The 23,884-nt window shown below is 35.2% G+C and overlaps 1 protein-coding gene across 2 annotated transcripts in view; it reads right to left on the bottom strand.

Moving 5' to 3' along the window:
- The window catches only part of GLRA2 (glycine receptor alpha 2), a 223,375-nt gene extending 201,278 nt beyond the window's left edge, over nt 1–22,097 (bottom strand). For both annotated transcript variants that reach the window (XM_003920334.3, XM_003920335.3), the window contains exons 1-2: nt 21,472–22,097; nt 19,231–19,364 (exon numbers count right to left, since the gene is read on the bottom strand). In XM_003920334.3, coding sequence (XP_003920383.1) covers nt 19,231–19,364; nt 21,472–21,539 — 202 coding nt within the window. In that variant the 5' untranslated portion in view covers nt 21,540–22,097. The remainder of the gene's footprint in view (nt 1–19,230; nt 19,365–21,471) is intronic.
- Nucleotides 22,098–23,884: the final 1,787 nt, after the last annotated feature.

The following is a 23,884-nucleotide window of genomic DNA, read 5'->3' as shown; positions in this document are numbered from 1 at the left end:
ACTAGAAAAATGTCATATGGAAGGGCATGTTTTTGGTATATTGTAGCATTTTCTTAAAATATGTTCAGTATATCACAAATTTTTACTGGAAGATGTCAAAAATGTTTACAAAATGCCATTAGTCACAGACGAAATCATATAATATGTAGCCCATGGAGGCAGTAGTCCCTGTATATCTTCTGCTTTCCTTAGCCACCAAAAGTTCTCTACCACACCTCCACCCCAAGATCTACAATCTAGTTCCAATACATCCCAAGCAGAAAGCTGTTGGGTGATTGGAGAGGAATCATCTTTGTGCATTCATTTGATTATTCATCAAATATTTATGGAAGATTATTAATGTGCTCAAATCTGAGAATGTAAAGTTAAATAATGAATACATCCTTAGGCACATCTCCAGACTCACAAGTCCCTAGCATGGCTGTACTTAAGAAATGATTATAGGCTTGGTATATAAAAACACAAAACTTTAAGGTTTTTACTATCCCACGAATAGTACTGAGGGCAGACTCATGCTAGACTGCCTGGAATCAAAAGCCACTTCTGCACCCTTACTAGCTGTATGACCATAAGCAACCAAATAAGCTTTCTGTTCCATTTTCTTAGCTGTAAAATAGAGATAACAACATGTATGATAATGACCTCTATAAGGTTATTGGAAGGATTAAATAAGTTAATACACAAAGTGCTTAAATGCTTGACACATAATAAAGAGTCATTAATATAAACCAACAATATTATTATTAACAATATCTGGGTTCCTACAATGAAAATGGTATGAAATATATGCATGGGTGCAATGAGCAATAAAGCACTGGCTAAGAAGTAAGCTGATGGATAACTCAGATACTGAGTCCCTTTACTTCCATTCATCTTTTGTCTGAGAATTGTGCACAATTCTGGCTTGATCTTCTGAGACCTATGTTTGAAATACATAAAATATCTTCCTACTCAATAAGCCAACTGAAAAGTGTATGTATGTACTTTTAGAAAAGTTTGTTTTCATGATGTGTTTAAAAATTTTAAATGCTTTTTGAGTTTTGCTGGTCTGTCCTGGTGGCAAAGATGGCAGATATCAAAGCATCAAGGGCCTGGTGCTCTTTCTTAGCTTCATGGTAACTATGCCCAGGATCAGCCCATGCTTGTGGGAGCAGCCTCTCTAGGGCAGATGACAGAATACTACTTCACCAAGAAAATACTGATCTTTGGATGTGATCTGAACTTAACTGACTACCTTCCCCTCCACCTGTAAAACTTATTATCAGAGTAAGGAAATAGTATTTCTCCTTCAGTGCAAGAATAATCTCTTAATCTACCTTATGAAATTGATTCTTGCTGCCCCTTCCAGAACTGCTCCATTAATTATCCTCTATCTCACTTGTACTTTCAATCTCCTTTTCCTTTATTCTACAAATGTACCTTTTTCATCTTAAAATAAAACTCCCTTCCCTCAAACTCTGTAATCTATTATACAATCCCTCTCTTTCTCTTTGGCATCAATCTTTTAAATGATAAATCTTACTTTTCCCTACTTTGTCATATCTCATTTACTCTACCAACTCAGTATAGGCGTTTGTATCACCACTCTAGGGGAATTGACCTTGCTAACATCAAAAATGTCACTGGTCAAATCCAGTGACTTCTTTCTCTTGCTCTTTCTATTCAACATTCCTTCTGCACTTGTCATGGTTGCTTTCCTCATCTGCAGAACTCCCTCAATGACTATATCTCTTTCTGGTTCTCCTTCAGATTTTCCAACCACTCTTTCTCTGTATCTCTTGTTGAGTCCTTCCCTTCCTTTTATTCTTTCAATGTTCATGTTCATGGAAATCCTATTCTTATTCATCTTCTATATTTATTCTACACATTCTCACTGGGTGATCTTAGCTGATAGCGTCATTATATGACTACTATTCCTACATTTATAGTGCTGGTATCTGTTCTTTGCTCAAGATTAACATTTTCAACTGTAGATTAGATATCATCATATGTCCTTTACATGAATAAACAAAATCACTGTCTACTTAGTTGTTCAAAATGGAACCTTGAGTCAAACATTACTCTTTCTATTGTACCCTCTATATCTTATCTGATGCAATTTCACCTTAAGTTTATTGTGAATAAACCTGTGAATCTTGCTCTGCTTTCTAACTCCAGCTTTCTAACCCATTGCCACTCCCTAAGCCCAAACCTTCATCGTCTCTCTTTTGTGGGTGATTGTCCTGGCGCCCTGGTCCCTTACCTTTTTCACATATCCTTTGAAAGTTATCTTGAGTTATCTCCTTAGAAACCATATGTAATTATGCACCTTTTCTGCTTAAAAACCTTGATTGCTTTCCTGTTACCTGTGGTTAAATCTATGCCTCTGTAATTTTCTTCACATTCTGGCCTTACTAACTTTATTCTGTAGCCTCACCACCTTATGATTTCTCCATTTTACTTCCTCTGGATATACTCATTTTTTATTATACCCCAAACTAGCAATGTTCTTTCCAGACATGGACAGTTCGCCATCTGAAATTTCCCTTTTCATTCACTGAACACCTACTTGTCTCTCAAGACCAAATTCAAGTACCTCCTCTTTTATAAAGCCTAGACATACTTCTCTTTCCTCCTCAGTAGACTAAGTTATCATGTTTCAAGGGCCCCCTAGAGAAATATAAAGGTCATCACTATTACTGAACACCCTAGTCTTTTGTAAAGATTTTTGATTCACTGTCTCATAATCTGACAGAATCCTGTACCTTGACAACTACTCTTCAATTTTTTGTAAAGCTGGAAGATGAGGGATCAAAAGCAGAATTTTAGAAGATGTACAATCACAGACTCACTGGCTGGAAGTATGTGCCATAACCATGAAGTGAACCTGATATTACTTTTGCAGTCAGAACTTCCTGGCAATCCAAGTATGTCCAATATTAACAACATGTATGATTTGTATGCATTTGGTTTTATTTACTGAACACTGCAGACACTGAGCAGGAGAGTGCCTTAGGCCAGGGATGCCATTTGGATAAGTTAAATGCCACTATCCATGACATCTATTAGGCATGGTATTAGGCATGGAAAAGAAAACTTTTTATAAATAGGATATTGGTTCTGGAATAGTGGTAAAATAGAAGGAGATGGGATAGTAAAGTTGTAGGTTAGAATGCTAGCAAGTTAACAATTCTCCTTTGAATCACCCTGTACTTTGTGCTTAGTGCAGTGTCATATGCATAATAAATGTGTGATATATGTCTACATGTGAATAAATCCACTTACTCAACATTAAATATTTATTAAGTTCCTAGATAAACAGAGGCTTCAAAAACCTACAAAAACCTGGGACTTCAAAGAGGAATTCAATTTAAACTTTAATAGAAAGGGGAACAACTATGTTACAAATATATTCAGTAAAGGATTGCATATGGATAATGAGTATCTCTGTTGTCATTTTCTAATGACTTATACACCCCTCCATCCTAGGTTATATATAAGGAAAGGCAATGTTTGTCCAAGTCCTATTTGGCAGCAGAATAACATTTTCTTCCCCCTAATTTATAAGAATGATAAAATTCTGGCTGTTTTATATTTTAAAAAATGAAATGAGGAGTCAAATGAGATAATACATAGGAAAGGACTTCATTAATTTTAAGTGTATCACAATTACTAGCAGATAACTTAAAACTTAGTTCAGTTCTTATACTCAAGTTTGCATTGGTACTGAGGTTAAAGATTACTATTATCAATTTTTAAATTCATGTGATAAATGTCTATTGACTACCTACCTACTGTCTAGTGTTGGAAGTACAATGTAAAATAAGATAAGCTTAATCCTAGCCTTCTTGAACTAGTCTAAGATGAAAAGAAATAGAGAAGCAGCTAATCACAATATGGACTCTAGACTGAGCATGCAGGAAAGGTTGGGATTGGTAGTTTAAGAGAGGCTTTCTAGAGGAAATGACATTAACGTAAAATCTGAGTAGAGAGTAAGCTGCTGGAAAGGCAGGCATGACAGAGGGAAATGCAAGTGCCAAGCACCAGAAATAAAAGCATTGAGGAATGGCAAATGGGGATCGAGGCTAGAGATGTGGAATGAAGATGTTGAAATTGACAATACTGATGCTTGCTTGGCTTTCCCACTTCCTTGTCTGATTTCCTCACTCTCTTATATGTGTCCCCTGATTGCTTATTCTTAATAAATCTCTTTCACACAGGGTCTGCTTCTTGGAAACTCAACCAAGAGTTGAGTTTTATCTTTACTGACAGATACAGTAAAGAACCTAAACATAAAGACCTTTGTTTGCCATGTGCAAGTGTATGGACTTTATCCAAAAGTGATGAGAAGGCCTAGGAGAGTTTCAAGGGTCATGAAGACCTAGAATATAAAGGATACTAGTATTTTGAGCTCTGCACTCCCTTGGGTGACAGCTCAGCTTGCTTTTTCTGTGCATTCAGATAAAGATATAGCCAATCAGGCACCCCACAGCAGCTGCACTATGGATTTTCTAAAAAAAGTACAGGAGTTTATTTCTGATCTAAGCTTTCCTTTAGGATCTATTTATTATCCCCTCTTTATTTCTTTGCCTTCTTTGCACCTGCCACATCACCCAACAAAAGTTGATAATACTTTTTGAAGGTGTCAGTCTGTGATGTATATGGCATCTTATATGATGTCACTGATGGACACTTTTTGTTAATACCCTCAAGTATATCGCTCTATCACTGAAGCAGATAACTTATTCTGGCATTTATATGAAAAGTTAGACACTGAGAGGGTACCTGCTTACTTGAGACTTTATGTACAATTTATTATGGCACATATTGTTAGCACATGGCTCTAAATTCTTATGTAATAATTATATTCTTTTCAATCTGTGGGGGAATGAGAGAAGCCCTATGATGAAGGAATAACTTAATCATGAAAGGTTCACATGTCAATCCACTCTTACTGAGCTTCACAAAGCTTCCTTCACCCAAACTACAGTGCTGTTAACTATACATTGGCACCTCTCAAATGAACTCATTTGGGAGGCAGGGGTGCTATAGAAGACTTTTTACCCAGGAGCCATTTGCAAACCCAGTTTCAACTGCGGGCATAAAAAAAAATCCCATGTGTGTAATTATCCTATTTGCAGAGCTGGTTGACAAGTAGAATCATGGCATTTTCTCCTTGAGATAAGTGTATTCTTTTGCCAAGGAAATCCTTTCTTTTAATGGGCTTTAGGATATCTGCCCCAAGTCACAAATTCATACACTCTGCAGAAAGCCCTGCATGTTATAAACTTCATTGGCATTCAGGAAATCTATGAAACAGGAAGCTGCCTGCTGGATTTTAAGTGGGAATATTAGCTCAGAATATTTGATTAAAGGATGCACTTAGATGAAGCATATGTACACGATAAACAAACGTGAGTCAGAAACTTGGGGGAAATAAAAGGAACACATATTCCAGACTGTGGATAATTCCTTTTATGTTGGGAGAGCTAGAGAAAACATGTCTGATAATACAGGATTCGTTTGATAAAGATCATGTCAAGCATGCCACTGATTAGAGTGGGCATGAATTCTAGGAAATGAAATGGTAATATTTCAGATAAAATAACTACTGAATAGTACAGGAAAATTATTATCAAACTATGACCTTAAATTTTGGAGAAAACAGGTAGAGTGGCATTCATCTCTTTAAATAGTCCTCTGAAAAAAAGGGAAATTTTCAGTGCCAGGCTTCCTATTCACAAGGCATGACCCTGAGCTTATGTAACATTTCCTTTCAAACAGGGATGATGCCTTAAATTTTTATATTTTGAGAAGACACTGTATATGCTTCCTTTGGAAAGAAAATCCCAGGATTCCACAGAAAATCTTATCCTCTTGTTCATATTCCTTGACTTCTATAACTAATAATTCAGCAAAGCCACCTTCCCATTCCGAATATCTAATGACACCATCTGTCCCTTGGAAATGGAGAAGCTGTTGACCCTCAGAGCAAATTATAACAAAGGATCTAAGTCAGGCACTCAGTCTATATAAAACAAAATTTGAAGACAAATAAGCAAATGTGTGCATGCCCAAATAACTTCTTTATAGTTAACCTTCATTCAGTTTTTCTTCAAGGTGCAGTGTATCTAAGACTGCCAACCTCAATCAAAAGACAAACTTAATCAGTATTATGGTTTTAATGTGTTCTCCAAAATTCATGTGTTGAAAATTTAATCCCCAGTTCAATAATGTTGAGAGGTGATACCTTTAAGAGGTGATTAGGTCATGAACACTGTGCCCTCATGAATGTATTAATGTCATTGTCATGGGAGTATGTTAGTTCTCATTAGAATGGTTTCCTGATAAAAGGATGAATTCAGTCCCCTTCCCCTTCCTCCTTATGCTCTCTTGCCCTTCTACTTTCTGCCATGGGAAGATGCAGCAAGAAGGCCCTCACAAGATGCAGCCTCCTCAGCCTTGGACTCCCGAGCCTCCAGAACTGTAAGAAATAAATCTCCACTCTTCATCAATTCCCCAGTCTGTGGTATTCTGTCAGAGCAACACAAAATGCACTAAGCCAATTGGTATTCCATTATCTGTGGGCTGTACAGTGGAATACTAGCAATGCTAATGTCATCACTGTGGATACTTTGTCTCAAATAAAGGATTAGTTTGATAGAGAATGAGTAGGAGCTTCATCATCAATGTGTTTTCACCTCATGTGTAAAATAAATTACATGAATTAGGAGCCACTGATTAAGTCTGAGGTGGCTTCACTATTTCACTACCCCTACTCTGTTATTTATCTCTTGCTAAGAGCCTGGAGTGAAAAGAAGGAAGAAAAAAATCATGCTTGCTTACTTGACAAACACTCTCAGAGAAAGCATGGGGGAGGAACTAGTAATTTAAAAGTTAAGTATATATTATATTATATCTACATATAATCATCTTTTCCCCAAGCATTTAGTGATATTTCAAAGGCATTTCATTTTCTGTATCCATCTTCATTGAAAATAATTTTCAATAGTTTTTCCTAGGAAAATATATATATATATGAAAATATATATATATATATATATATATAAATTGCATTTTAGGTTTTGGGGTACATGTGAAGAACATGCAAGATTGTTGCATAGGTACACACATGGCAGTGTGATTTGCTGCCTTCCACCCTTCGGAAACCATCATTCTCAGCAAACTGACACAGGAGCAGAAAATCAAACACTGCATGTTCTGACTCATAGGTGGGTGTTGAACAATGAGAACACATGGACACAGGGAGGAGAGCACAACACACTGGGGTCTGTTGGGGGGAATTGGGGGAGGGACAGGGGGGTGGGGAGAGATAGCATGGAGAGGAATTTATATATTGAAGTATATTAAAGATTACCATTTTTAAGCAGAGAAACTTGGAATATGCCTTAATACTAATAAATAGGAAGTTAATCTTAAATCTGCACAAGTTATTTAAGATACATATTGCATAATTTCAATTTTAAATGAGATTTTTAGTATAGATTTAAATTTTAAAAATTTCATTCCAAGGAAGTGATGGAAAAAATATTTTCAGCAAATGAGTGGAGATTGCACAACTACAGTATTTACTCATTTTTGAAAGCTGCATGAAAAAGAAGATGGCAATCCGGAAGAAAATTCTTCATACAGGTATGAGACTTTGTCATATCCTGCTGAAGAAATGTCTCTAGTTCAAGGTTAAAGGTCACTTGTGTAAATGTATATTTGTCACTCAGCTTTTGTAAATCATAAAGACTGAAACAGAAGGTGATTATTAGATCAAAGTATTCCGATGTATTGACTAATTTTTTTTTTCTATGCTTTTCAAAGTGTCACCATTTGTTTATTTATTCATGTAGATGAAGCAGGAGAAAAGTATACTGCAATAATATTCTAACTTGTAGAGTAATTCTCTTGTGGCATCATAATGCTAATGTTGACCATGTATCAAAATGAAAGCCTCATTTACTGAACACCAGGGCCTTCTCAGTCTTATGAATATTCTCTTTCTAACAAATTATTATATTTTATATATATTTAAGTTTTCCATCATCATCTATTTTCACGGCAAAATTTGTTTAGGTTTCTGGATTTTACCAAGACTACATTTTCCAAAGTATTCATAAAACACTAGTTCTCCAGGTTGTTACTTATTATAAGGAATCTGTGATCAAGTGAATATCGGGCAAACCCCTGTGTAAAAGTTTGTTAAATATTTATTTGTGTATTTATTTTTAGTACATATTTTCTCGCACCTTTTAAATATGCGAATGGATATTTGGTCTCTCTCAGAGGATATTTTGCCTAATTTCCTATACTTATTTTACATTTAAAAACTTATATTAGAAAGAACATTTCACAGGACTAGTGTTTTGGGAAACATCTTTGGCCAGATGCTGAATTAAATAAACTTGGTAGCTACATTTCCCAGAAGCAGGCTTTGTACATGAATTTGCTACCTCCAAACCAAGAGCAAGGCAAAAATTGTAATAGCTTCTTTCTTCAGTGACCCCCTCATAAGTTTCCAGGGTCTTCCTTGCAATAATAATTTTTGAAATATTGGGAGTTGAAATAGGTAGAGACAACTGTGAAAATGCTGGACAGAATTAATAATTCCCCAGAGAGGAAACCTATTATCTAGGAAGACTGGATACATCCAAGTTCTGTGGGTGAGTCAACAATTTACAAAAGGACATCCTCAAATATTAATTTAGACTATTAGAACCAGGGACCATGAAAGTTAGAAATGAAATAGAGAGACATCTTGTTCTAAGTCCCGTAGTTTGCAGATGACAAAAGTGAATTCCAGAGAGGTTAAGTGGCATATTCCAGGTCATAAATGTCAAAACCGGAGTTAAAACCAGATCTCATGAGTCTCAATTTAGATATTTTTTTTCTCTGGTGGAATTTTCCACCCTCATTTGGTAAAACAATATGGGCATATATGATCTTGGGGAAAATACTATAAAGAAGGTATCATCCTTCCAATATAAGGGCAAAAAAATTCTTTTTCTAGTCCTGTAGGTCTTAACCTGTAGGGAGTAAAGACTTTGTTAAAGTTGCAAACTTAAAATCCTAAGCCCCTACTGACTGAATGGATCCTCTTGTAGCCAAGGTAACTCCAGAAAAACCTTAAAATTGAGTTCCCAGCCACAATGGGACAGGAGGTTAGAAATAACTCATTATACCTCCTCTCTTTTGGGGTTTAGACTATAACTACAGCTTTTTTTTAGATTATAACTACAGCTTTGACCAGACACAAGACTCATTTCAGTAACTGTCTCCTAATAAGAAGACCACCAACAACCATGGACTGATGATTCTAGCTGGTTTACAGAGATCGCTTTTGCATGCCTTTGTGTCCTAAAAAGACCTTTTGACATATAGGCCCTAATTGTAATACATTTAAATGTTAACAAAGTGAACATGGGTTGTATGTTACATGCATGCTTGCTTTATACAGATGCATCAGAACCACATTTGTGAATATTCATAGCCTTTTGTAACCTGCTGAATATGTATGTTTAGCCAACCCCTCCTCCTTTGAAGTACCTGTCTCTGGTGTTGGCCAAAGACATGCTTCCTAGCCTGCAGAATGGCTACTTTGCAGTCTGTAACACTTTACAAGAAATAAAGTCTCCCTTCCTTTTCCAAATTTATAGATTTGTTTTAAATTGACAAAATGAATATTCCAAGATCTCATCATCCATATATTTTGTAGATGGAGTGGTATAGGGCCCAGGATTTGCATTTTTAACCAGACTCTCAGGTGGCTCTGAAGCAGGTCTTCTGAAAAACGTGGCTTGAGAAACACATCTGGTTGGTTGCTAATTTGTTTTAGTATTAAATCCTAAATCCTTTGATTTGGCATACTACATACAAAGTTCATGTAATAAACCAGGGTTAATTCAAAGGAAAAAGTAGAATATAAGAAATCCACTGTGAGCACCATACATTATATTTATAAATTATCCTGAATTACATCATCTAACTAGAGTTATTAAAGTGTCATTTGCCAAATGTGTGCCTCATTCACTTTTCAGAGACTTTGGGGTTCAAATATAAATAAACAGATTCCCTTGTTTTCTAAATACATTTATTTGGGTGGTAGGGAATGGGCAAAATGCTTTTTCTAATAGAAAGTGTTATAAAATAAATCTTGACTGTCTTGTTGGTCATGAAGTGGTTCTTAGAAATCAACATCTTGAAGTATTTAAATGCAAATAAATCAGAAGAAGATACATTATATTACCTTTTATGTACATTTGTGTTTTAAAAATGAAAAAAATATTGTGAAGTAAAGTAGTCCTGGGCTTTTCCTAAAGTAGCAGAATTGCCAAGGTAAGTAGCTATATTTCAAGTGTGATAATCAAACCAGCCAAGGAGTGGGAAATGAGCAACTGTTCCCAGAACTCCCCATTTCCTGGAAATGTACACTACTCTGCCCCTGGTCTTCATGCCTTTTTAACCCCTTACCCGATCGTTTCTTCTAACACTCTTTTTTCAGGTCTATGCAGAACAAAAGAGCATGAAGGGAAAGAATTTAGCTAAAAAATGCTGCCCCAAAGAGACTTGGCATTAAATCTTATGCTCAAATCTAAACCTACAACACCTGGTTTGCGGAGCCTGGAGGGAATTACTGTAGGGACAAGCACATTAATATTAGCAAATATATTAGATCAGACATAAAGGAAACTGTATTATTTTCATATGCTCCACAGGAAGATCTTTTTCTTTCTCCCTTCCTTTCTCTCTCCCTTACTCTTTCCCTCTCTTCCCCCCATCTCTTCCTATCCCTCTCCCTTTATTTCTAGTACCCCTCTCTCTCCTCCCCACCCCTTGCACCCTCCCTGCTTCCTTCCTTTTCTCTTTCTCTTACACACACATATACACCAGTCCATTTATTGCACCTCTTCCATAGAGGAGACAGAACAATCACATTACACTATATTTCTCTCTCTTCTCTGCTTTTCTCCAGACTGATATAGGAATGCTTACTAAATTTGTCATCAGTGTTGGAGATGTCTGCTCCACCACCTGAATGGTGAGGGATGAGTTTGCTCATAGGTTGACATTTGTGCTGGTAGTCTTCCATTCCCCCACCACCCACCATTCTCTTCTATTTTCTGGACCCCAGAAGCTGTCCTTCAGGGTTTGTATCAATGGGCTCCCTTGCTCTCTGTTAGCAGAATCTGGCTAATGAAAGGATCCCACAGGATGACAGAAAACAGGAGGAGAGTAAGGTCTAGATATTTATTCCCAGGCTTACTCCCTGCTAGGATAGCACAGATTGACTACATTGCTCCTCAGGTTTTATTTGGTGACCCTTCTATACAGCTGCCTTCACCAGGTTCTGGTAGTCAGTCCCTCCCTTGCTTCTTCATGTCTACTGTTGATAGTCCCAAAATACTACACTCTCCCTTTAAGGGTTGTTTTTTCTCTTATACCATAGAAATTTGTAGTCTTTTTCCTGAAAAGATCCTAGATAATATAGTATTTAACCTACAAATTATATTCCAATTTTTATTGAAGTGAGATAGTAATAGTGAGAACTGACATTTAAATGCTTAAATTTCTGTTTACTACTGTATACTTAGCACCTAACAATGGCACCTGGCATGTGATGACTACTCACTAATTACTTAAGAGAATTAACAAATGAACTGTGTGTTTAGACTCAAATATAAAGATGTAATTTTTGTGCCCACATTTATGCTTCCTTGCCACAAATTTATCCTATTGCTTTGACAGTGCATAGGCAAGTATGGCTTTTTTTCTTCACAAGAAAATATGTTCCACCCTCATCAGAAAAAAAAGAAAAAATAGAAAACAAGTCTTATTCAGTCACATACATATTTCACAGATAGGTGAAGATGCCTTTTCTCAAAAGATAATTGCCTATGGACTTTTCATACTTTTACTGAATCCAGAATTCATTCTGCCCCTTTGGATGAGTGTACAGAGCCACCATTTGTGGTATTATGTTAATAATAGAATGTTGGGTACACAAGCCATAGCATGAGTCTAAGAGAGGGTCTAGCTTCTCTCTTGTATTTGCCTCAAAACCACTTTGATTGGCTGGCCAAACTAGACTCCAAGTGAGTAACATAGTGACTTTGTTCTTATATATACTGCATACTTTAGTATATCCATTTGAGGCCTATGCCTTTTGCTCATATGCTTCCTTTAGTGGCTTCTGCATGGCTGAAAGTGTCTGTAATCAGTCATAAGTGTTCAGAGTAGCCCACTCAGGAAAATAGTCAATGAGCAAATCCTTCATGCAACAGTCAGGTCAGCCTTCTAGGCATTAATTCCAAAGGAAGCCCAGAAGGCTTCCAAAGACCTTGTTATTGAAGCTTGGTTGGACATATTTCCATTTTTAAGATCCTTTTCCAAAGTGTGTGATGCAACACAACAAGAAAAATATTCAACAGTATCAAGAACAAACTAATGACTATTTTTTCTCACTCTAAACCTAACTGCCCCAACTGAACACATTATACTCCCCATTCACAGACCTGAATATTGATGCCATTAGCTTTTTCTAAATGAAGCCTCAGATTATCAGCAAAATTGACTGATTTATCCTCTAGGACATGGAGGATCAGCAAGCTTTATAAACTCAGGATAAAATTTTAAGTTCATTCAATAATGAAAATTAAGGATACGGGGTCATCCAGAATCAACCAAGGAGCAATGCAGTACTTTCTCAAAGACTAAATTATGGGCTTCCATTTCTGGTACTCTTAACCTGCCATGTTGTGAGACAAAATGCTCTCTTTTAAATACTTATTCTAAAACAAGAAATCAATTCAGCACTATTATGCAATGAACCTTGCAACTAATAGCAACTAGACAAGAAAATATATCAGAAATGGCAGTCATATTATCTACAGTTAAATTGAAGGTCCTCCTTTATAGGACTAGGTGAAATTTGTTTTATGTCTCTTACTTGGTTTATTTTTAAAAATGAGTCTAAGAAAATAATCAGGCATGGGATTTGAGTGGGTAAAGATATTCCTTCCCACAAATGGCTCCCTCTTTGTTTTATATTTAGAAATATGAAATAGCCATTTCAGGTTGGAAATTTTTTCTGGTGAACTAATAAAAGGAAAACCAACTGAGGCATATGACATCTACATTATGGTTACTCTGGTAGGAATCTAAGATGCCAGAATTTCTCTAACTTGTTTCTTTCCATTTAGAAAATCAAGCAACTGTGAGGACCTAATCATCATGAAGATCAAGCTTTCACAATACAAAGTAGTGTTGGCTATAAAAGAAAAATGGAGGAATTGCAATAATTCAAATTATCTGTATAATAGTAACAGTGGAAAACAAATAATTAACACTCATAATATCATTTGATCCTCAGTACAACCCAAATGAGGTAGGTAAAGGCAGAAGAAAATCTGAGGCACAGACAGTGAAGACACCTTTTCTCAAAAATGGCTGAAGCAGGACATAAACCTAATCTAGGTCTTCTGGATCCAAATTCAGGGCTCTTTCCACTATACTACACTGTCATCTTGGAATGAAAGACATGCTGACAAACTTATTGGAATATGCTTTACCAGGGTGCATTAGAATTCTGTAGATGCCCTCTTCATGCCACTTCAAATTCCTGAAAAAACTTGTGGGCCCATAGTAGGAGCCTAGTACATACAAATGTGTTGGTAGGTGTTTACATAGCATGCAAAAGCTATATGAACACCAACCAACACATTTGTATAATACATTGTGACACAGCCAGTGATTTTTAGATGTTCAAAAATCTTCATCAATATCATCTCTGAACAAAACTATCATATATGTTCCCCTTTGTTACTCCCAACCTTTCCTTTCAATAACATTTTCCCCCTATTGTCTTATTCTATAATGCCTTGCACCATCAGTATTCTTCCCCAGTGCCAGACTACAACCAAATACTCTCATTCAAATTATGGAGCAAATGACTAATTGGATTTACTGTCATTTCCATCATGTGGTTTTAATATGAAATAAAATGTTTAATACAAGAGCAGAAGCAACAGTGTTGTAATTTTAGCCATTATAGTAGCAAGCTGGGTTAAAATAGTTATTGGGCAAGGGATTTCTTTCAAGGGCTTGAGCACTATTGAAATCAGGCCACATGCATGTTACTGCACTTAAAGTAAGAATGAGTGACATTGACTCTAATCTGCCACCATGGGCCATACTACCCAAGAGAGGAGCTCCCTTCAGCTTTACCTCTTTAGAAGTACTTAACAATTAATTACCCCTTTGAATTGGAAATACATGTAATGATCAGCATTCAAGAAGAACACAGAGAGAAGTAACTTTCCTTCCTACCCCTGTCTCCCTGGCATCCAGTCTCCTTTCTCAGAAGCATCTGATATTTCCAGTCTCTTGTGTATCTTTTAGGGACACTCTATTGCATATACAAACACAGCATTGTGTGTATATATAGAGAGAGACACATTATTATAAATTACATTATAATTTATAATAATTTATTCTAAAATAAATCTATTCTTCCTTTCCTTCTTTTGATTCTCCCTTAGTTGTCCTTTAATTTCTTCAGTGAATGGTTCCCACTGATAACTATAGCCTATGTATTCAGCCAAGAGTAATTTCCCTAATGGGAGTGTCAGCTGTCTCAGAATTGAGCTTAGTTCTAGGCCATTTTAAAATGACTGCTTTCATAATTAAAAGATAGTGTCTCAAAAAATCATATGCTATATTCATATCATTTTAAAAGTTTTATAATTGACAACTATGACTCATGCTTGACATTCACAGATACCTGAAAACTCATTTTTTCTGTATACTTTCTAACAATGACTCTCATATGTTTCAATGTGAGCTTAGCACCATCAGCGCTTTTTTTCATCTCAGCCATTAAGGAGTGATTTACCTCAAGCCTCTTGATTAATTAAGGGATACCTAGAATTAAGAGAGAATACAAATTCTTCTGTGAAGAAGGTAATTGTCAAGCAGATAATCCAGATAATTCCATAATCACTTCCAAGGTGATTTATAATTGAACCAAATACTGTCTATATTTCCTAATAAAACCACAGTGTCAGCATGACCATGAAGTTACCTTTTCAGGTGCCTTGAGGCTTCTGCTACTTTCTGCACTCAGGCACAATGTTTCTGATACTTGCAAGCATTTTGCTCTTTTTTTCTCAGGATCCATAGTAATGTCTGATGCCCACCAGGCTGATCAAGGAAATGGTGATGCTGGGGTTGCATTATCATTAACTAAAAGAAGTGCCCTTTCCAAGTGTCCCTGCTGGACACTTGTGCTCAAGCACCTTCTACAGGGGTTGGTGTTCACAACATTTGAACTTTAGCTCCACTTGGCTACAGACAGGATTATTTTCAAGGGGCAAAATCTGAAGACCTCTGGTTTAATGGAAGTGGATCTATGATACTTGAAACACCTCTTGAGCTGCTAAGTCTTTAGAAATTGCAGAAAAACATATTTCATGCAAATGTAGGTTTTAATGTCACACATTACACTTTCCAACTTAGGTCTCTAGATGTGGGAAAAAATAGTGTGCATGGCAGGCACAAAGAAGTGGAATGAATAATTATCTCCTGGCATTATCTACTCTATATCCTATCCTAAAAAGAATGTTATAGTGAAATATATTTATTCACATTGGGATGAAAACTAGGATGTAAAATTCTAAGTTAATTTTATTTTCAAAGAAAATTTAATTAAAAGAGAAAAAAGCTTTGTTTCAAAAAGAAAGAAACAGAACTAATGCATTTTGCCCAGATTTGAACATTTCTTTAAAAGCCTAATGTTTAATGTGGCATTTTCAAGATACAATAATACCGACAGAACAGTATCTGATAGGATGATGGAATAACACCATGATAATTCAACATAAAATGAGACAAATCACCTAAGTGATTTGAAAAGAGGTTCATCTCTTGATACAGAATCAACATTTACCATGGTTTCAGAACCAGGTAATTGTGAATGGACATAGCTTGTGTTTTTATTTGATTTATCAAATTGAGGATTTTGAAAAGTATGTTTTGACAAGATCTGAAACAGGTCTCTATGGATCTTACAGATGAAATTCAATTGGCAACTCTGACTCATGACTTTGTTTATACACTTGTGCTTCAACACATCAGAAAAGCTATTTTTTTCCTATAGTTTCTAAGAATGTCTCTCAATTACAAACTCTAAGTCTGAATCATTTCTGGTTATCTTTTCTAGCTTACATACATTTTCCTCCTTATATATATGCCCATTATTACATCTTTCAAAGCCCATTAGGGATATGGAATAGACATGCAATATTTTACTGACTTGAAGGATACAGGAAAAATTCCTTCCAATAAGAAAAATTACACTTATGCATTTCTTTTTCCCTTGCCAATGCATGGCAGCAAGGAAAGCAGAGAAATATGCTAATGTTTAATAAGAATTCAAGAATAACCATTCCATTTACTTCAATGGCACATATTTGGCTCTTGATTTTATTCTGGTGGTCAAATTTTGCCCTTCTGTCTTCTTATCAGTCACCATTATTTTAATTGTCAATATCATCATCACCATGTTTATAATTATCACAGTCAGGTGCTTTTTCGCATTTACAGGGAAACTGTCACTATTCTATATTCAATCACATTTCCTAATCTACCTTCATTTCTACCTACTTATAAAAGGCCTCATTTACACATTGCAAATCAACTATGGCAAGTATTACAGTGTTTGTGTAAGCATCCTCCATGTTACAAGTTCCCTATTATCTCTGTCTTTTCTTTCCTTCTCTCCACCTAAGCTAAGATCATCTTTGCTTGCCACTGTGAATACTGGCTGGCTCTCAAAAGTTACCACCCTCACATCCTACTACAACAACTAGTTGGAAGCACTAATCTTCATAATTTATCCAGCTTTTTCTCTCTGTCTTGGTTCTAATTTCCTTATCCTGGAGAAAAGGATAACTTATTTTCCCTACATTACCAATATTTTATGTATGCATATATAAAATAAGATACTTCTTTGCCCTCTCAGATATGGTGTGGGAGTGGATAGATAAAATATAAATATGTAGAAAGATCATATTAGACATGTAAAATTCCATGGGAACATCAAGAAAAATGATTTCAGTCTAAAATAATGGGAAGAGTTTTAAATCCAGAAATAATCAAGCTCCCCCAAATGAAGAGAACTTTGGGATAGGTCAGGTAATTGAGCTGATATAAATGGTCTATGTAAATAAATTTTATGAAGAGGTAGCAGCAGTTTATTGAAGTAGAGAGTTAAAGGGAGAGGGAGATAAAACTCAATGAAGCCCATTAATGTTAGAGCGTCAGTGATATCCACCCCATTTCTTTTTTATAAGTCATTAAAATACCCTGTACATAGGCTTTTAAGTAGTAGATAGATCAAAGAAAACATGGCCACACTTGGCTGAACCTGACATTCTCCTCATTTATTTATTCTTTGGAACCATGATAAATGTCATTTCCCAAAGGTGATATCCCCAGAAACCAGGAAAAAAATGGATGTGGAAATGATAGCTCAGTCTTCTGGGGTCACTTAAAGTAGCAATGTCAACATGGGTGTTTGTTTCATTATCCTTTGTACTTTTCTGCCCTTTTGAAAAAGTATTTCTGGAAAGAAATGAATAACAGCTATGAAACAAGATTCTTGTAAACTCGAAACTGTTTTCCATCTCTGGACCTTCTCTATAAAGTGTTCCATGAATATCTTAATAGGAAATTGTCTTTCCATTTGTTGGAATCCTGTAACAATTTATCTATACTTAATAATGGTACTTTTTTATTTCTATCTAATATTAAAAGTATTCATGTAACATCTCTTCCCTCCATTAAAATTTTTAATAGAAGCACCTAAACTGTTTAATCTCCCAATTTTTCAAAGCACTGAACAGTTGGTATTTTGCAGATAGTCCAAACTAAAAAGTTGTTGAGTGGCTTAGCGGGTAAATATATGAATGAGCAATCCCATTGAAAGCTGGTTCCTAATTTGTTACTCACAAGATTTTATTTCAGATATTGACTTCCAAAGCAATGACCACAAAATTAAGAAATGGGGTGAACATGAAGATTTTTTTTCTCAGAAAAATTGATCTCTGAATGTAATTCAGTTGTCTCTCTTGGGGATACTTAAAAAATACTGTTTCACCAAAATTCTGACATATTTATTTATAAAATATGCCCATATCTGGGTATATTCAGAGGTGTAACATTTAAAGAAGAAATGAATTTAGAATTCAGTTTTATGCTTATATTTTTCAATAATAAAAATTAATCAACACTGAAGAAAAGTGTGTAATTAAATTGCTAATAAACAAAATTAACAGTGCATGAATTGCTACATAATATCAAGAACATTATAAATTTCTCCTTTTACAAAATGTTATAATAACCTCAAAATGCCTTATGTTAAATTTCATTACAAGATAAAAGACAATGTCACTTAAACTATGTATTTAAAAATTGAAGTATCAACATGATTCAATTATTAATCATTGGTTCTTATTAGTTTTTTCCCAATTCAAAATAAAATTAAACTAAATATATTTAAAAAGCATTTCTAGAGACTATTAACTATATTTTTGTAATGTTCAACAAATAAAAACAAAAAGCATTGGTTTGCTTCTAATTGAACAAAGAAAGTATCCACCATCTTTGACATGTGCACTTTACAATTATGTGATCTTTGTTGATTTCAAACAAACAATTTCAAATAAACAATGAGAATGCTTAAATAAAAGGAAATGAAAAATTAGAACCTCTTCTTACAAAGTCTAAAAATTAAAGAGGCTTGGAAGTATGTAAAGTGGCATATTTTATAGAGATTTAAACTCCACTTTGATGTAGGTATTTAAAATCAAAATCAAATATTTTGGTGTAACCACTGAATCTTGCATGCGTCCTGGTAGATATTCAAGGATGTCAAGTCTATCACTTGCTCTGTATTCACTTTCAGCCACACTTCCAGTTAAGAAAAAGCAGGGAATATGGCTACAATTTACGACACTAGTTTTATTCATGAAATAGAACACAAACAAGGAAAGTTTTCAAATGTGGCAAGCGACAAGCAAAATGTAAATGTCAGTAACTAATGCAAAAGAATACCAAAATAAAATGAACACTATAATTGTCATTTCCATTTTATAATTAAAAGCCCTGAAAATGTTTTTCAGAGTTAACTATTCAAACATCTAGAATATTTCTCAAAGGCTTAACGTAAGTTAAAGCAGAACCTACCTTTAAAATTTGGCCTGATTCTTGCATCATATCCTGATGTCCTTCCCATTAACTTGTCCAAGAAATCAGAAGGAGATAGGGTCTGTGAAGGTTGTTTTCCAGATCTGGAGTCATGGTCTTTGCAGAAAGCTGCCCTAAACACATCATTAACTCTTTTAGCAACGGTTTCATTTTCATCCCTTGAGAACAAATGCTCACTGCATTTTTAACAATACATTTTGGTAAAGATATTTAATATGTTAGTATGAAGAAAACTAGAAAAATCCAAACTTTTTGGCCAACTTCTGAACTTGTATATGGTTCTAAAGTTAACTTTTAATGATGAGAACTATAAATCCTGAATCACATCTCCTACATCTCCAAACTTTAACCATAAGATGTTTGAGAAAAGACAATGTATTTAGTTTTAGATTGTAGATTTTATGTAGATAATAGTTAAAACTATTTCTATCTAGAGTTGTCAGAGAAATGAGATAATTTTAAAATTTCAAGTGATTGTCTTAAAATCACTCCTCTATGCCTCAAAAAATTGTTTCAGCATTTCAGCCCTAAATATGTCTTCTACCTTTTATGAGAAACATATAATAATATGGGCAGAACAAACATTATTTCATTGCTTATTTTACCATCTGCTAGTTCTAATCCAGCTATCAACTATTACTATTTTTCAATGTGATATCTAAAAGAGAACCTTCATTTGAACATTTAATTTCATTTTAAAATAGGTCAACAATGAGCATGTCTGTGACTTCTATTATTTTATTAGTTATTAATATACGAGCATTTAAATTGTTGACTCTTAAAAATATTAAGAAAAACACACTTCTAAATCATTTTGACTTTTTTATCAAAACACTAAAATTCAGTGAAAAATTTCTCAGATTTTCATCTTCCTGTTAAAAGTAATAAAGAGCTTATTAAAAAGGGCACATTTGGTTTGTAGCAAAATTCTTTCACAATACATAGTGGTTAACTGAAATTTCTTCCCTAAAGTATATATTTTACAAGCTTTGCTTTCAATAGTTTAACAAATAGTCATATTAATTCTATCACTAAGAAAATAATACACTCTTGTCAGTTTTTCAAAGAAGGGGTATTCAAAGTAAGTGCAAAAATGATATAAATATTTTGTAGGAGTTAAAAAATGATACAATCATACATAAATACTCACTTTCTCATATGCAGATTCATCTGATTAATCAAATATTATTTGATTATCATGTGGTGGTGGTGAGGATGATGATGATGATGATGATGATGATTCTAATAAAAACCAGCCTATATTTTTTCTTACTCATAGTAGGAGGTGTAAACCTGAAAGGAACATAGTGGGTTGTCCCAGTATACATAGCATTATTACTATGTGTTCCATTTATCTTGGTTCTGTGAAAAAATGCCATAATATTTAGTGAAAATTAAATTTAGAGTCCTATACTTTGTTGTTAAGAGCATCTTCTATCTCTATGGAGTCTTAGACCCCCTGTTATTGAATGACTATTTAACTTACTGGTAATGATTTGATATTTAGAGGTATCAACTGATTTGACAACTAGTAAACTATGTAGAAAATGCAAGCATGAAAATAGTAATTTCTCACTTGTTTTAATTATGCATGCTCAATTTCTTATATGTACATAAATACAAATATGTCATATTAATTAAATTTTGGTAGGTAATCAATTTCCAAACAGATTGAATAGAATATAGTAGCAAAAAGAGATTTTTGATATTTCAAGAAAATTCCTGAATTGTGGTTCTCATAGTACGCTTCTAGTTTCTGAAATATAATAGAAGTCCCAAGTTGGCTGAGAATTAGGGACCTTTTATATTTTATCTAAAATAAGCATGCCTCTGCCAAATTAATACAATCATTTTGTCATATGAAAAACACTATACCAAATATTCCCTTTAAATCACTTTCAGAAAAATTTGAAAGCAAAAATATCACCCTTATATAGAATTGTAAAGAGCATGCAACTTATCATACTACCTTAATATCACATTGGCTGTGAAAAATTGTGTTGAATTGCATAGAGTGCGGTTATGCATCATAAAACTTGCTTTTGTGAAAATTTACCACCCTCCCACTATTATTAGGCTTTTTAAATGAACAAAAGATATCTAACTTTCCTCTATAAATCAAAATAATATAGTACAGGGCACAGAGAAATAGATAACAATTGAATGACACATTCTCTTTTAAACAATTTAAATATCAACATGCAAAGTCGTTTCACCTACCTGAAGTGGTTTGTCGCTAAGAAAAATGCAAACAAGGCTGTCAAAATGTTCATTAGCTGCCGGTTCATTCCTGTTTCTGTGTTGCTTGTGGAAAATATCCCGAAATGATTCCAGAAAGATGTTAGGACAAAGTATCTATTTATTGTTCAGATTCAAAATCTGGCAGGAATCTAGTTTCCTTTAAAATGAAAGAGAAATTTGGTTTTGTACAGTTTGCTGAGAAAAAAGAAAAAGTGCCAATCTTGGGCATCATGGTCAGGTCAAACTGAGGCTTGGGACCATCAGTTAAACCAGGAAAGACAAAGACTCAGAACTGATGAATCCCCCAGCTGCTTTTCCTGAATAATAAAAATGCTGCTACCTTAATCGCATCACCATGCAAAGGGGGCTGGTGACAATGCCATGCTGGAAGTCGGGTAGCTGTGGCTTTTGTTTTATATCTTTTCTGTTTAGCAAAGCCCTTTTTCTAGAAAACGTTCCCTTTTAAAAAGAAGTTGTAAATGAGGGAGAAGAAAGGACTTTGTGCGCTGGAGTGGGTGGGGAGAAGAGGGAAAAATTGCTGAGATCCTGTGCTGGAATGAGGGCTATAGAAAGAGACGGAGACGTGATCTTACCCAGCCTATAAATTTCAGCACTCGGACAGCTCCAAGCTCTGAAGTGCGCATGTTTCCTTTTTCAGTCGCTTGGGGCGGGGGTCGGGGAGAAGCATTCAAGAGGGGACATGCCTGCTGTTCAAAGGAAAAGAGTGACTGGCCGTTCAGTGAGAGGGTACTGAAGGGGGTGCGATGACGGCAAGAAGAGAACAGAGGTCAGGAGACGGAGAGAGTGAGGGAGGTGGGGTCTGAGCTCCTAGAAATGCTAGTCTGTCCGTGGGTGGGCGGGACGCGAGCCTGAAGCAGAAAAGAGAAGGGAATAAGGTTTAATCATGGGGACACAAAATTGAAGGAAACAGAGAACAGGATTCAGAGTGCTGAAATTATAATAAGGGTGTGGACAGGTCACTCTTTGTCAGTGGAAGCCGGAGGCAAAAAGTGGAGTCCTGTGCTGAAGAGAAGGGGACATTTCTTTGGCATAGAGAAGCCCGTGTGCAGAATAAGGTTCATGAAGATCGATAATTTAATTTAGAAGTCCTTGATACCTTCCTCGTCTTTTAAATCTTTTCATTTGATTTTAGCCGCCTATTCCCAAAGGATCTCTCTACCTCTCTACTAGGGAAAGCCCCTTCCAACTGAGCTTTTTTTAGTGGCTCAAAATCCTTGGGCATCCTCAAGTCACAGATTTGTAGAAAAGGAAAAGAGACAATGGGCCGGCAGGGGGCAGTAGCAATCTTTTTTTGCCCTGGATAAAGGTTAGAGCCGGGCTCCATGTTAGAAACGAAGCAAAGAAAAGTGAGACTGGGAGTTCAGTTCATCGGCCCATTCCAGATGTTAATCACTAGGAACAGTCATGTAATAAAGTGCATATGCTATTCTCCTAAATTGGCTAAAGGGACTGAAAATAGTGGAAGTTCTTAAGTCCATACGAAACTGTGGCAGATAACCCTGCTATTTTAAATTAAAATTAAAAACATTATTAATAAAAAAGAGGAAGGATAGATAGTACAATGCAGATGATTAGCAGCTCCTGAGAAGGGGGAATGAAAAATACATGTCCTACCATAAGCTAGGAGAGTAATCTACTTTTTGTTTGTTAAATATTCCTTGTTAGTCACCTATGCACTTTACTGTAGGTCTTAATTTTAAAACAAAATAATGATTAATTTTCTATTCCATAAATGACTAGCTTTGGATTAGCTTAAATATTACAGTAGAGTAACAATGAATTCTATGTCTTTAAGAAGTAGATTCTGAGGAAAAAAAATGGCAAGTTCTTTTTACCTTTTAATGTTAATATAAATTACCAGAGGATATTACTGAAATGCAGATTATGATCCAGAAGGTCTGGGGTAGGGCCTCAGATTCTGAATTTCTAACAAGTTCCTAGCTGAAGTTGATGCTGCTTGTCCACAGATCACACTTTAAGTAACAATAGTCTATATGCCTTTTCATAAGATTTCTATCCCGCTAAGACAGTGAACATATAGGAATCTCTTTTTAGATGAAATGCAGTAGTGCCCAAGCATTCTACTTACATACAGAATCAATTCTTCAAATGTATTTTCTTAACTTTCTTAACTAGAGAAAACGATTTAGTTTAAAAGAAAAACAGTATGCTATAGTGTGAGACATCTCTGGACTGCAGCTTCAAATTTGTTCACTTCCAAATTCATCCACATGGAAACTCTAGATCTGATTTTATCCCTGCAGTGCTGACCCATAAAAATAAAATCAATTCCTGGAAACATTTCTCCAATTGGTTCGACATGGAAAAACAGTACAAGATTTTTTGTGTTCAAGATTCTTTCCAAAAGAAA

Source organism: Saimiri boliviensis, chromosome X (genome assembly GCF_048565385.1).
Source record: "Saimiri boliviensis isolate mSaiBol1 chromosome X, mSaiBol1.pri, whole genome shotgun sequence".
Lineage (NCBI taxonomy): Eukaryota > Metazoa > Chordata > Mammalia > Primates > Cebidae > Saimiri > Saimiri boliviensis.
This window is presented reverse-complemented; position numbering and strand designations above follow the sequence as displayed.